This window comes from Culex pipiens, chromosome 2 (genome assembly GCF_016801865.2).
Source record: "Culex pipiens pallens isolate TS chromosome 2, TS_CPP_V2, whole genome shotgun sequence".
In the NCBI taxonomy this organism is placed as follows: Eukaryota; Metazoa; Arthropoda; class Insecta; order Diptera; family Culicidae; genus Culex; species Culex pipiens.
This window is the reverse complement of record NC_068938.1, coordinates 181,060,550-181,074,214: the sequence shown is the minus strand read 5'-3', so window position 1 is coordinate 181,074,214 and position 13,665 is coordinate 181,060,550. Positions and strand designations below refer to the sequence as shown.

The following is a 13,665-nucleotide window of genomic DNA, read 5'->3' as shown; positions in this document are numbered from 1 at the left end:
GTTGATAGTGCTGCCTGGATTGCACCAGCACCTTAAATCCGTCCTGACACAGACGAATGTTGCCTTGGACTTTCCCAGACTTGATGAGTTCAACAAGCCCCGCACGAAAGTCGATCGTTGCTGCTGATTGCCTCACATAAAAAGGAGGCAGTTTCTCCTTTCGCTGTTTCACTTCATTCTCCTTTGCTTCCGCTACCTGGTCCTCGTCAGGCAGTCCAGCAAACTTGTTGTTCTTCAAAAGCTGCTCCTCGTGCGATGAAGAGTTCTCCTCCTCCTCATCCATCGGTACAGTACCGTCGCTCTTTTTCGTCTTTTTGCTGTTCGATGTCACTTCCAAAAGCACCTTCCTTTTGGAAATTCCCGGTTTTTGGCCATCAGTTGAGGCCTCAACCTTCCTTTTGGAAATTCCCACTTTTTTGCCTGCTTGAGCCGCAGGTAGGGCAATATTGCCGGCGTTTTGCGCCGGGACGCGACGAGTCATGTTGATTCAGACAACCTTCACCAACGAATGCTCGGATAACAATGATTTGTTGATGAAGATTTTGTTCTTCAAAGCGAGTTCAAAGTCTTGAATTGTCCAAGCAGCGAACATTGATGGCAACGCATGAGAGGAGTCCTCCTGGCTGCAGCACAAGGATGGCGTCGAACATCTCGATCAGGGTGCTGGCACGGGAATGCTTCCACTCGCTCAGGTCACGGCAACCTTTCTGGGATTTGAGCACGATGCGGTAGATAGAGTTGACCTAAAATAAAGTAACGGTAAGTGAAAATGTCGAAAACCAACGGAGTTGAAGTTACCTTTATGTTCATGAATTTGATCTCGGGGGTCATCATCAGCTCCTGGTCAACCTAACCCTCAAACGCTTTGTACCCGCTGGCTTTGAACCCGTTTCCGTACACTCAACGATCGCAAACTTTTCGAATTGTGCCATGTAGTCCACCTTCACGTCCAGCTGATATGTTGTTCGTTCCAGATAAAGGTAAAACTCCCAAATCGCTTGCTCTGTAAGCACCTTTTGTTAGACAGGACCAAATCCCGGTCGCCACTCTTAAGCGTGATGTAGCTGACACCCTCCGATTCGGCTCGAATATGCACCTCAACATCCTGTAGGTAAATTAATTATTAATTTATTCAGGTTTATTCAGGGCTGGAATCTTGGAATTTGTTTCTACAATTTGTGCTCCAGAGATATCGCAGTTTTTAAATTGTGGTTAAGAGAATTTTTCGAAAAATACGAAAATATGAGGTTGGATAAAAATCGCGAATCTCTTCTCAATGCACCAAGCACGCCTTCTTCTCCAGGTGCGCCTTCAGCGAACAGTTGTACGTGAACCGCTTGTCACACTCCGGACACGCATACGGCTTCTCCTGGGTGTGAATCCGCTGGTGAACCCGATTTGCTTCGGCCGACTTAAACCTTTTCCCACACGTTTCGCACTCGAATTTGCGCTCCTCCGAGTGGGTCGTCATGTGCTTCTGCAGGGCGGACCTAGAAGTTTACAAATATTTCGATTTTTTTCTGAATCTAAACCGACATTTAAAGGTATTTTTTTCTTACTTGGTCTTGAACATCTTATCGCACAGCTCGCACGGAATCTGCGGCTCGTCGTGCCTGGCCCGGTGGATGCGTAGCGAGGCCGGCGACGTTAACGTTTCGCCACACATGTCACACACGAAGCCCTTGCTGCCGCAGGATTCTTCGTGCGAGTACCGCGCCGGATATCCGAAGAAGGTTTTGTCACAGCCGGGTTTACGGCACTTGAACGACTGAACTCCTGCGTGCTTGTTGAGGTGCGTTTCGAGCGTCATCTTCTTGGTGAACGTCTTTTCGCAGAGCGTACACGGATAGGTCTTGTGATTGCTGGGTCTACATTTCCTCTGGTGCTTGTGGAAGGTGCGGTTGGCAAGCGGGAACGTTTCGCCGCAGCGCTTACAGAGCCTATCTACGGGTGGTTGTTCGAACTTCTCGACGACGGGGATGTGTTCGGTGTTTCTGGAGCCATCGGAAGTATTGTTCGATGACTCTTCATCCAGATCTTCTAGGGAGTCTTCCAACTTGATATTTTGTAGGGGATCTGCCGCCTGGATGCGACAGTCTCTCTCGTGGTTTTCGCAGTCAAGTCTAAAATTTAGCGTTGAGAAAAATAGTAAATATTTAAAGTTAAATCCACCTAAACTTACGCATAAAAGAACGCTTCTCCACATCGGCCACACTGGAAGTTGGGCTCACTGTGCGTGATCTTGTGCGCCTCGAGCTCCGCCTCCGTTGCGAATCGGAACGCACAGACTTCGCACTCCCTGGAAGGTGGCGGCACTACCGAGCACATTGCTTCGTGCACGAAGCAGTCTTTTGGGTTTGGGAACGATTGTTTGCATCCTGCGACCTTACATTTGAACGGTTTGACCCCTGGAAATGGTGTTGGTCAGATTTACATAAAAAAATATTCCTAAAACAATCTCACCAAAGTGCTGATTGATGTGATAGCGGTGCTCGTCCTCGTCCGTAAATTCCCTCGTACAAACGGAACATGTGATAATCTTCTTTGCCCTCGGCACCTTCCGAACCTTCACCATTTCCGCATACCTGCCGTCGGCACTCTTTTGCACCAGTGCCTGTTGCAGTTCCTCCTTTTTGGACAGCGCCAGCAGGCAGCTCTTCTTGAAGTTGTAAAACAAGTCGAACATCTGCGCGCAGTTCCGGCAGCTGGGAACCTTAAGGGACCGTAACCGCGCCGCGAGCACGAATTCGATCTTTTCCCGCAAGGCTGGCCCATCGGAGAGCAGCCCGTCGGATTGGACGCGGAAGCAGAAGACACAGCAGGGAGATTCGGAAGGGTGCTGCGGATTATCCTCCTCCTCCTCGGAAAGTGAGTCCTCGGGGTCGCATTCTTCTTTTATGATGATTGGTTGCAAGGAAATCGATTCCTGCGGAAGGTCCATGGTTCTTGTTTCTAGCCGCAGACTTTATGAGCAGATATCTATCAATAATCCGTGTATTGAGAATGTTTTATCATTTAGATTCTCGTTCCATTTAGAATTTTAGAACCATCTCCTTTTCCATACAAATATATGAGCACATAGGGTTAAACCGCAACCAGATTGGCGTTCCTTTTGATCTTACCCACGTCCAGGAAGATGAACCCAGATTAAATTATTTATAAAATCAAATTTTCCGTAAACAACAACGAAGGCAAGCTTGTTGCTGTCACTTTAACTGAAGTACTAGATTGACTAGATTCGAGTAGTAGAAATGACAGTTCTCCCAAAAGAACAAAACAAAACATCAAACTGCTCGCATTCAGCTATCCCCGTAGATAATGAGGAGCGAACGTCGGGCAAGCTGCTGGCTGTTGCTTTCGGATTCAAACAAAAAACAAAACTTATTGAAAATTGTTTATCAATCTTTATTTTAACAATAAAACGCTATTTAATTTTAACCCTAAAAAATCTGCACTAATCCTTGACTGCAGTTGGTTTCCTGAAAATAAAAATCATGAGTATTTTTCCAAAAAGCCCTCCACTCAACCCTGCTACCTGTGTCCCTTCATGTGAACCCGCAGCGATGCCGGCGTTCCGAAGGCCGCCTGGCAAATCGAACAGACGTGCGTCCCGCCCCTCCCACAGCGATACAGCTCGTGCACGTTTCGCCCAGCCGTATCGAAGAACATCTTGTCGCAGCCCTCCTTCCGGCACGGAATCGACTTGATGCCCTTGTGCCGGCTCAGGTGCTGATCGAGCGTTTCCTGCTTGTGGAACGACTCCGGACAGAGCGGGCAGAGCAGCTGGAACTTGCGGAATTTTTTGTTCTTCCCGCAGTACACCTTGTGACCGTTCAGAAGCTCCGGCGTGGCGAATTCTTGCTCGCAGGAATCGCACCGGAAGTCGGACGGAACGTCTTCACGGTGTTGTTCCTCCGCCGGGGTTTCATTCCGTTCAAAGTGTCGCATCATGTGGGCTCGGAAGGTGGTCAAATCGCCGAACTTGCGATGGCAAACGGCGCATTCGTACTTCGGTGCCTCGTGCGTGATCATGTGGCGCTGCAGATACAGCTCGCACTTGAACGCCATGCCGCAGCTTGGACAGACGACCTGGTTGGACTCCTTTTGACAGTTTTTCTCGTGGATGATGCGTACAATTGGGCCGGCGAAAGCCTTCGTGCAGCCCTCTTTGCGGCACTGGAATGGGGTTAGGCCTGTAGAATGTTTAAGCGATTAGTTTTATGTTAAGTACCGAGTTGATGTAATTTCATACCGTTATGCCGGTTCAGGTGCACCTGCAGATCCCAGTTATTTTTGAACACCGCCGGACATAGATTACACCGGGGTGGATCCTTTGGCGGTAGACAGTTGAGCTTGTGGTTGGCCAGTACGAACCCGTCGTCGTACATTGTACCGCAATTCTTGCAACGCATGCGCTCCTCTTTGTACCCATCGGATGAGGGCGATTCTTCCGGGTCATCTTCTACGTCGTTTGGTACGTTCGGGTCCCGTTCATCGATCTTGGGGTGGATGGTTACCACTTCTGACTTTCTTTTTGGCGCTGGACTAATGGGATGGTTTGCTGGACGCTTTGCCGATTTAGATTTGATCAAATCCAGTGGTTTGGCAAGGGCAACGAGGCAAGACTTCTTGAACTTGTAAAACAGTTGAAACATTTGTTTGCAGCTACTGCAGCAAGGATAGTTTGGGGCTTCGATCGTCTTTGCAAGGACGTATTCCACCTGGGTTCGGAACGTGCTCTCCTTGTTGAAATCCGGTAGGATCTGTTCCTTTGGGGGAAGTTCGTTTAGACAAAACATGCAACGGTTGAATGAAATTTGACAAGTTTGTTTTTTTCGAATGAATTGAATTTCCTCCTCGTCATTCAGAATCTCCTCTTTAATTTCTTGTGCGACTTTTTCAACGGGCTCAACAGCGTTGCTCGTTTCTATTCGCAGAACCCGTTGTTTCTTTGGAACCACTGCTTCGATCACTTCCACGTCCAACATTTCCTCTTTGACTTCGACCTCCTCCGGGATAGGTTCGGCTTCGTTACTAGCATCGGCCACTTCCACGTCTAGTACTTCCACTTTGACTACAAACTCCTCTTGAAAAGGATCGGCTTCGTTGCTTTCTGCCAGTCGGACAACCTTTTGCTCCTTGAAGTTCACCTGCTCTGGCGGTAGAACGCCATCCTCGACCAGCGGCAGTCCGCCGCTAGTTTTGACTTGAGGTGCCACCCGGCCCGGGCCCAGGTGCAACGTCGGAATCCAGTTGACCTCAGAGGTTTCCGTGAGCTTGGCTGGTTTACCTAAAAACAAATTTGGCTTAGTCCAAATCTTCTTCCAGGGTGGCGGACTCGGATATTTTTTTGACGACTCCGGTATGGATGCCCAGCAAACATTTTTGCTAGATTGGACATTTCAGAGACACATCCTCTAGACATCTATAGAAAATTAATTTAGCGACTTCTACTTCACAGAACTTAGCTTGAGCCATAACGTTCTCAACCGGTCTCGCCATCACGGAACCGTGCGTCTTTTTTGACGAAGAACTTCGTCTTAAGGCAAAATGAAACGCCTGAAGATGAAACACTCTTTCCCATCTCGGCACGTGCTATTCAAGTATCTAAGGTTCTTCGTCATGATGGTTATCCTTGTAGCATTAACACTGCACCTTCTTAGATCGAACCAAATCTTACCCGTTACGAAGTGCTTCCCGCAAATCTTGGTATTTTTCAAGGCGATTCGGGCGCTGTCCTTCCCAAACACGGCATCGTGCCACAGCTTCCGCCGAAAGTTTGCGATCCGCAGCTCACTGGCCACCGGAAAGGTGTGGAACGAGTAGCCGGAGGCGTCCTTCCGAGAATCGCACCCGGAAACACAACATTTCTGGCCGCATCCGGCCATTGCGAGCGTCGATTCTGTTTTAAGTTATTTGAAATAAATAAAAATTTTGTGATTTCAAAACAAATGCCTCTGTTTATTTACCTTTATGCCCTCAGAATGAGTGTGGATCACATTGTGGACTTGTGTGAATCGAACTCCTTTTTTCCGGCGGCTCCTTTTTTCACCCAAGCACCCCTAGCGGCCAATGAGAGAACTATGTACTCCTAGACTCAAACCTGAAATAACGCCATCTGTGTGCATAGACAAACAAAAAAAAACGTGAATCTAACTCCTTATTTTCAATCCTAGAGTTTTTTTTATTAGGTCCTATAAACATATGAATGACACCTTTCAAATATTCAGCTAGTTTTTTCGAACCTCCACACATTTTTCCTTTAAAGCCCAACTAATACCCTCCCCATAATCAAAAACCATCGGGGGAATAGTCCAAACTATATCACTACTAAAAGAGATGTAGTTACCATATCGAGAAATTAAAAGTGAGAGTGTGTGCGTGCAACATGGAGTTAAACTTTTCGAAGTGCCATGGGAACCTTCACAGCAACTGCACAGAAAGTTTAACTCCATGTTGCACACACTCTCACTTTTAATTTCTCGATACTTAACAATTATGATGTCGTTACGGCACTATTCAAAACCTTAACAAACTGATCGTCAAATGATGACGTTTTGTGGAGTAATTCTAATGATTCCAACTGTTTTTGAACCTTACACTAAACAGTTAGGATTGCTAAGACTTAACTTAACTTAACGAAAAGTTTTACAAGTCAAAATAGTTTAAACAATTTAAATATCAACTTTATTGATAACAATAACAGCAAAATTTTTGATTTTTATGGTAAGAACCCTTGGCTGTATATATTCATTGAATATTTAATATTTCAAAATGTTTTTATTTTTCAGCATTGTCTTTGGAAGAGTCGCGTTGTTTGGAGTTTTTTAAAAGTGTCCTTACAAAGCGTGTACGAAGTCCAATCGAGAAATTAAAAGTGAAAGTGTGTGCGTGCAACATGGAGTTAAACTCTATGAAAACCCTTGGTAAGCTTCAAGCAACTGCACAGAAAGTTTAACCCCATGTTGCGATTTGACAGCTCGATTAAACCAATTTGGGCATTATTGGCGTTTATGCCCAATAATTCGACCTCCTTGTCTAACTCCACGAAATTCACATTCCATCATCATCTGGCGCCCTGTGATTGGTTGAAAAGGTTTGGCGTTTGACAGACATAATCAACTATGGTAACCGTTGGCAGAGCTGCCAAATAGTCAAAAAACAAAACCGGCATCCCTGAAATCAACATCAAATCATTTGTCGTAAGGAAGTATTTCAATCCGGTTGTGGTGTTGTGCTCCGTGCCAAATTTTTTGTGCGAACTGGTGAATTGAAAGTTTTTGAGAAAAAGGTAAGTGGAAACAATTTACCGAGAAATTAAAAGTGAGAGTGTGTGCGTTCAACGATCAGATGTAGAAACAGGTTTGATTAACAAAATGACCCGTGAAAAAAAAAGGAATAAATGTGGTAGTGTGACGCTCACTCAATACGTGTTTTTAAGGGTGCGTTCCTTAATTACGCTACATTCAGTTGGGACTAGATTTCAAGCAATTTTGGTGTCAAACTTAAATAGTTTTTGATTTCGGCAGTGCTGGCCACAATCCGGAGTGGCCGGAGCCCTCAGGGGTGTTCCGATCGAGGGACATTTGTGGAACCATTAGCGTTTAAGCAATTTTGGTGTCAAACTTTAATAGTTTTTGATACTGGACATGAAATTCAACATTTCGGCAGTGCTGGCCACAATCCGGAGTGGCCGGAGCCCTCAGGGGTGTTCCGATCGAGGGACATTTGTGGAACCATTAGCGTTTAAGCAATTTTGGTGTCAAACTTTAATAGTTTTTGATACTGGACATGAAATTCAACATTTCGGCAGTGCTGGCCACAATCCGGAGTGGCCGGAGCCCTCAGGGGTGTTCCGATCGAGGGACATTTGCCGAACCATTAGAGTTTAAGTAATTTTGGTGTCAAACTCTAATAGTTTTTGATACTGGACATGAAATTCAACATTTCGGCAGTGCTGGCCACAATCCGGAGTGGTCGGAGCCCTCAGGGGTGTTCCGATCGAGAGACATTTGCCGAACCATTAGAGTTTAAGTAATTTTGGTGTCAAACTCTAATAGTTTTTGATACTGGACATGAAATTCAACATTTCGGCAGTGCTGGCCACAATCCGGAGTGGCCGGAGCCCTCAGGGGTGTTCCGATCGAGGGACATTTGCCGAACCATTAGAGTTTAAGTAATTTTGGTGTCAAACTCTAATAGTTTTTGATACTGGACATGAAATTCAACATTTCGGCAGTGCTGGCCACAATCCGGAGTGGCCGGAGCCCTCAGGGGTGTTCCGATCGAGGGACATTTGCCGAACCATTAGAGTTTAAGTAATTTTGGTGTCAAACTCTAATAGTTTTTGATACTGGACATGAAATTCAACGTTTCGGCAGTGCTGGCCACAATCCGGAGTGGCCGGAGCCCTCAGGGGTGTTCCGATCAGGGGACATTTGCCGAACCATTAGAGTTTAAGTAATTTTGGTGTCAAACTTTAATAGTTTTTGATACTGGACATGAAATTCAACATTTCGGCAGTGCTGGCCACAATCCGGAGTGGCCGGAGCCCTCAGGGGTGTTCCGATCGAGGGACATTTGTGGAACCATTAGCGTTTAAGCAATTTTGGTGTCAAACTTTAATAGTTTTTGATACTGGACATGAAATTCAACATTTCGGCAGTGCTGGCCACAATCCGGAGTGGCCGGAGCCCTCAGGGGTGTTCCGATCGAGGGACATTTGTGGAACCATTAGCGTTTAAGCAATTTTGGTGTCAAACTTTAATAGTTTTTGATACTGGACATGAAATTCAACATTTCGGCAGTGCTGGCCACAATCCGGAGTGGCCGGAGCCCTCAGGGGTGTTCCGATCGAGGGACATTTGCCGAACCATTAGAGTTTAAGTAATTTTGGTGTCAAACTCTAATAGTTTTTGATACTGGACATGAAATTCAACATTTCGGCAGTGCTGGCCACAATCCGGAGTGGTCGGAGCCCTCAGGGGTGTTCCGATCGAGGGACATTTGCCGAACCATTAGAGTTTAAGTAATTTTGGTGTCAAACTCTAATAGTTTTTGATACTGGACATGAAATTCAACATTTCGGCAGTGCTGGCCACAATCCGGAGTGGCCGGAGCCCTCAGGGGTGTTCCGATCGAGGGACATTTGTGGAACCATTAGCGTTTAAGCAATTTTGGTGTCAAACTTTAAAATTTTTTGATACTGGACATGAAATTCAACATTTCGGCAGTGCTGGCCACAATCCGGAGTGGCCGGAGCCCTCAGGGGTGTTCCGATCGAGGGACATTTGTGGAACCATTAGCGTTTAAGCAATTTTGGTGTCAAACTTTAATAGTTTTTGATACTGGACATGAAATTCAACATTTCGGCAGTGCTGGCCACAATCCGGAGTGGCCGGAGCCCTCAGGGGTGTTCCGATCGAGGGACATTTGCCGAACCATTAGAGTTTAAGTAATTTTGGTGTCAAACTCTAATAGTTTTTGATACTGGACATGAAATTCAACATTTCGGCAGTGCTGGCCACAATCCGGAGTGGTCGGAGCCCTCAGGGGTGTTCCGATCGAGGGACATTTGCCGAACCATTAGAGTTTAAGTAATTTTGGTGTCAAACTCTAATAGTTTTTGATACTGGACATGAAATTCAACATTTCGGCAGTGCTGGCCACAATCCGGAGTGGCCGGAGCCCTCAGGGGTGTTCCGATCGAGGGACATTTGCCGAACCATTAGCGTTTAAGCAATTTTGGTGTCAAACTTTAATAGTTTTTGATACTGGATATGAAATTCAACATTTCGGCAGTGCTGGCCACAATCCGGAGTGGCCGGAGCCCTCAGGGGTGTTCCGATCGAGGGACATTTGTGGAACCATTAGCGTTTAAGCAATTTTGGTGTCAAACTTTAATAGTTTTTGATACTGGACATGAAATTCAACATTTCGGCAGTGCTGGCCACAATCCGGAGTGGCCGGAGCCCTCAGGGGTGTTCCGATCGAGGGACATTTGCCGAACCATTAGAGTTTAAGTAATTTTGGTGTCAAACTCTAATAGTTTTTGATACTGGACATGAAATTCAACATTTCGGCAGTGCTGGCCACAATCCGGAGTGGCCGGAGCCCTCAGGGGTGTTCCGATCGAGGGACATTTGCCGAACCATTAGAGTTTAAGTAATTTTGGTGTCAAACTCTAATAGTTTTTGATACTGGACATGAAATTCAACATTTCGGCAGTGCTGGCCACAATCCGGAGTGGCCGGAGCCCTCAGGGGTGTTCCGATCGAGGGACATTTGTGGAACCATTAGCGTTTAAGCAATTTTGGTGTCAAACTTTAATAGTTTTTGATACTGGACATGAAATTCAACATTTCGGCAGTGCTGGCCACAATCCGGAGTGGCCGGAGCTCTTAGGGGTGTTCCGATCGAGGGACATTTGTGGAACCATTAGCGTTTAAGCAATTTTGGTGTCAAACTTTAATAGTTTTTGATACTGGACATGAAATTCAACATTTCGGCAGTGCTGGCCACAATCCGGAGTGGCCGGAGCCCTCAGGGGTGTTCCGATCGAGGGACATTTGCCGAACCATTAGAGTTTAAGTAATTTTGGTGTCAAACTCTAATAGTTTTTGATACTGGACATGAAATTCAACATTTCGGCAGTGCTGGCCACAATCCGGAGTGGTCGGAGCTCTCAGGGGTGTTCCGATCGAGGGACATTTGCCGAACCATTAGAGTTTAAGTAATTTTGGTGTCAAACTCTAATAGTTTTTGATACTGGACATGAAATTCAACATTTCGGCAGTGCTGGCCACAATCCGGAGTGGTCGGAGCCCTCAGGGGTGTTCCGATCGAGGGACATTTGCCGAACCATTAGCGTTTAAGCAATTTTGGTGTCAAACTTTAATAGTTTTTGATACTGGATATGAAATTCAACATTTCGGCAGTGCTGGCCACAATCCGGAGTGGCCGGAGCCCTCAGGGGTGTTCCGATCGAGGGACATTTGTGGAACCATTAGCGTTTAAGCAATTTTGGTGTCAAACTTTAATAGTTTTTGATACTGGACATGAAATTCAACATTTCGGCAGTGCTGGCCACAATCCGGAGTGGCCGGAGCCCTCAGGGGTGTTCCGATCGAGGGACATTTGCCGAACCATTAGAGTTTAAGTAATTTTGGTGTCAAACTCTAATAGTTTTTGATACTGGACATGAAATTCAACATTTCGGCAGTGCTGGCCACAATCCGGAGTGGCCGGAGCCCTCAGGGGTGTTCCGATCGAGGGACATTTGCCGAACCATTAGAGTTTAAGTAATTTTGGTGTCAAACTCTAATAGTTTTTGATACTGGCCATGAAATTCAACATTTCGGCAGTGCTGGCCACAATCCGGAGTGGTCGGAGCCCTCAGGGGTGTTCCGATCGAGGGACATTTGCCGAACCATTAGAGTTTAAGTAATTTTGGTGTCAAACTCTAATAGTTTTTGATACTGGACATGAAATTCAACATTTCGGCAGTGCTGGCCACAATCCGGAGTGGTCGGAGCCCTCAGGGGTGTTCCGATCGAGGGACATTTGCCGAACCATTAGAGTTTAAGTAATTTTGGTGTCAAACTCTAATAGTTTTTGATACTGGACATGAAATTCAACATTTCGGCAGTGCTGGCCACAATCCGGAGTGGCCGGAGCCCTCAGGGGTGTTCCGATCGAGGGACATTTGCCGAACCATTAGAGTTTAAGTAATTTTGGTGTCAAACTCTAATAGTTTTTGATACTGGCCATGAAATTCAACATTTCGGCAGTGCTGGCCACAATCCGGAGTGGTCGGAGCCCTCAGGGGTGTTCCGATCGAGGGACATTTGCCGAACCATTAGAGTTTAAGTAATTTTGGTGTCAAACTCTAATAGTTTTTGATACTGGACATGAAATTCAACATTTCGGCAGTGCTGGCCACAATCCGGAGTGGTCGGAGCCCTCAGGGGTGTTCCGATCGAGGGACATTTGCCGAACCATTAGAGTTTAAGTAATTTTGGTGTCAAACTCTAATAGTTTTTGATACTGGACATGAAATTCAACATTTGCAATATAAGTCATTTCATTTCTGAAGATTCTTTTATTATATTTTTCAGATCACAATGTCCAACTCCAACGACCAACGAAACAAAGATGGGAAGCGGTCCATCATAATGGTCGCCACAGCCGACTTGTTTGGTTTGCTGCAATCAGCAAATAACTTGGGGAAAGCGATCAAGGATCACGGATTGGAAGCCGCTTGCACGGTTCCACGCCGCGTCTCCATCACGGCCGAATTCTACGACCATCTCCGAGCCTGTGAGAATGACCTAAAGAATCTGGTCGCTAACCGCCAGGTGCGCTCCACGTACCTTGAATCATGCGTATCGTACCTACCTTACCCGGTACAGTACAACGATCGCCGCGCCCGTGCGAATAAACGCACTGATGGGTCCGAGCGTGACTTCTCTCGGGATCGGACGGACCATTCGGTGGAACGGCGCCACGGCGGGAACGGTGTTTTGTTGCCGACCACGGGTGGAGAAGCTGCTGAAGGAGTTGGTAGCGGTGGAGCAGGCGGTGGTTCGGCCATTCAACCTGGTGGCGGTGGATCCGCGGGCGCTGTACCGGCCGTTCACCATGATGGAGTGGGCGGTAGTGGAGTGGGCGGTAGTGGAGCGGGCGGTAGTGGAGCGGGCGGTAGTGAAGTGGGCGGTAGTGGAGCGGGCGGTAGTGGAGTGGGCGGTAGTGGAGCGGGCGCTAGTGGAGCGACCGATGTATCGGCCATTCAACATGGTGGCGGAGGCGCGGGCGTTATTGCTACGGTTCACCATGTTGGTGGGGGAGCCGGAGGTGTTTCGGCCATTCACCATGGTGGTGGAGGCGTGGGCGGTACTGCGCCTATTTACGGTGGTATCGTTGGAGGTGCGGGCGGCGCTCTGGCGCCGAATAATGGAGTGAACGTTGGGGGCAATGGCGGACATTTTTACCAGGCTGGACAGTCGAATTGGGCTAATTACCCAACCGTAGAGAACGCCCAGTACGCTGGATACGGCGCATTCCCGGCCCCGTCGCCGTCGCCGTCGCCGCAGGTAATGCAGGCACTGCTGCAGTTACTGTACCCGGCCAACCAGTACAGATATTAGCGAAAATACAGCTATAAACTGATTCCTTACATTTTGGTTTTTAATTTCTGTATATCCCTCCCCTTATCTTGTCTTGATTTCTCCAATGAAATTGTCCCCCAGAAAACGATTTCGCAGTCAAGTTGTTTAATAGGTGCCGGTGTAAATAAAATATTCCATGTGTTCTGCCCCTAGGAATGGAAAATCATAACGGAGGATCGTGATCACGCCAAAAATCATTCCTTTGTGGACCATCATTCAGTGAGGTACTCCTGGATTTTAGCTCCTGAAAAGTGCTTAAAAAGTGCAAAAATGCCTCAGGGCAAGAAAAAGAGGCGGTCCTCACCAGCAGGATCGGCAGATTTGAAGAAGCTAAAGAATGCCGAAGCGCTACCTGCAAAGCCAGGCAGTTTGAGCAAGGACGCTCAAAAATTGTCTGGAAACCAGTTCGCTACCCTCCCTGTGGACGTGAGCGAGAAGGAAGAATTTGAACGACGGGAAAAGATGCCACCCATTTTTGTGAAAACATCGTCATCGGACT

General features: G+C 46.9%; 2 protein-coding genes across 2 annotated transcripts; one reads left to right on the top strand and one right to left on the bottom strand.

The window, feature by feature from the left end:
* Window positions 1-1,131: 1,131 nt before the first annotated feature.
* LOC120429841 (zinc finger protein 62 homolog) lies at window positions 1,132-5,945 on the bottom strand. Its single transcript, XM_039594913.2, has 7 exons — window positions 5,681-5,945; window positions 4,253-5,290; window positions 3,536-4,193; window positions 2,464-2,963; window positions 2,183-2,408; window positions 1,560-2,123; window positions 1,132-1,490 (listed from the first exon to the last, which is right to left on the bottom strand). The coding sequence occupies exons 1-7, from the start codon at window positions 5,886-5,888 to the stop codon at window positions 1,274-1,276; spliced, it is 3,411 nt and encodes a 1,136-aa protein (XP_039450847.1). The 5' UTR covers window positions 5,889-5,945; the 3' UTR covers window positions 1,132-1,273.
* Window positions 5,946-7,148: 1,203 nt separating this feature from the next.
* LOC120429677 (serine, glycine, tyrosine and glutamine-rich protein-like) lies at window positions 7,149-13,189 on the top strand. Its single transcript, XM_039594711.2, has 2 exons — window positions 7,149-7,291; window positions 12,117-13,189. Exon 2 carries the CDS (start codon window positions 12,123-12,125, stop codon window positions 13,143-13,145), a length of 1,023 nt encoding a protein of 340 aa, XP_039450645.1. The 5' UTR covers window positions 7,149-7,291; window positions 12,117-12,122; the 3' UTR covers window positions 13,146-13,189.
* The last annotated feature ends 476 nt before the right edge of the window (window positions 13,190-13,665 follow it).

Bases quoted from the DNA above. Each gene is read 5' to 3' on its own strand.
- LOC120429677 (XM_039594711.2), top strand. From the start codon at position 12,123: ATGTCCAACTCCAACGACCAACGAAACAAAGATGGGAAGCGGTCCATC.
- LOC120429841 (XM_039594913.2), bottom strand. From the start codon at position 5,888: ATGGCCGGATGCGGCCAGAAATGTTGTGTTTCCGGGTGCGATTCTCGG. The intron at 5,291-5,680 runs GTAAGATTTGGT...ATTTGTTTTTAG, and splicing joins CGGGAAGCACTTCGTAACGG to GTAAACCAGCCAAGCTCACG. The intron at 2,409-2,463 runs GTGAGATTGTTT...CACCATTTCCAG, and splicing joins TCACATCAATCAGCACTTTG to GGGTCAAACCGTTCAAATGT.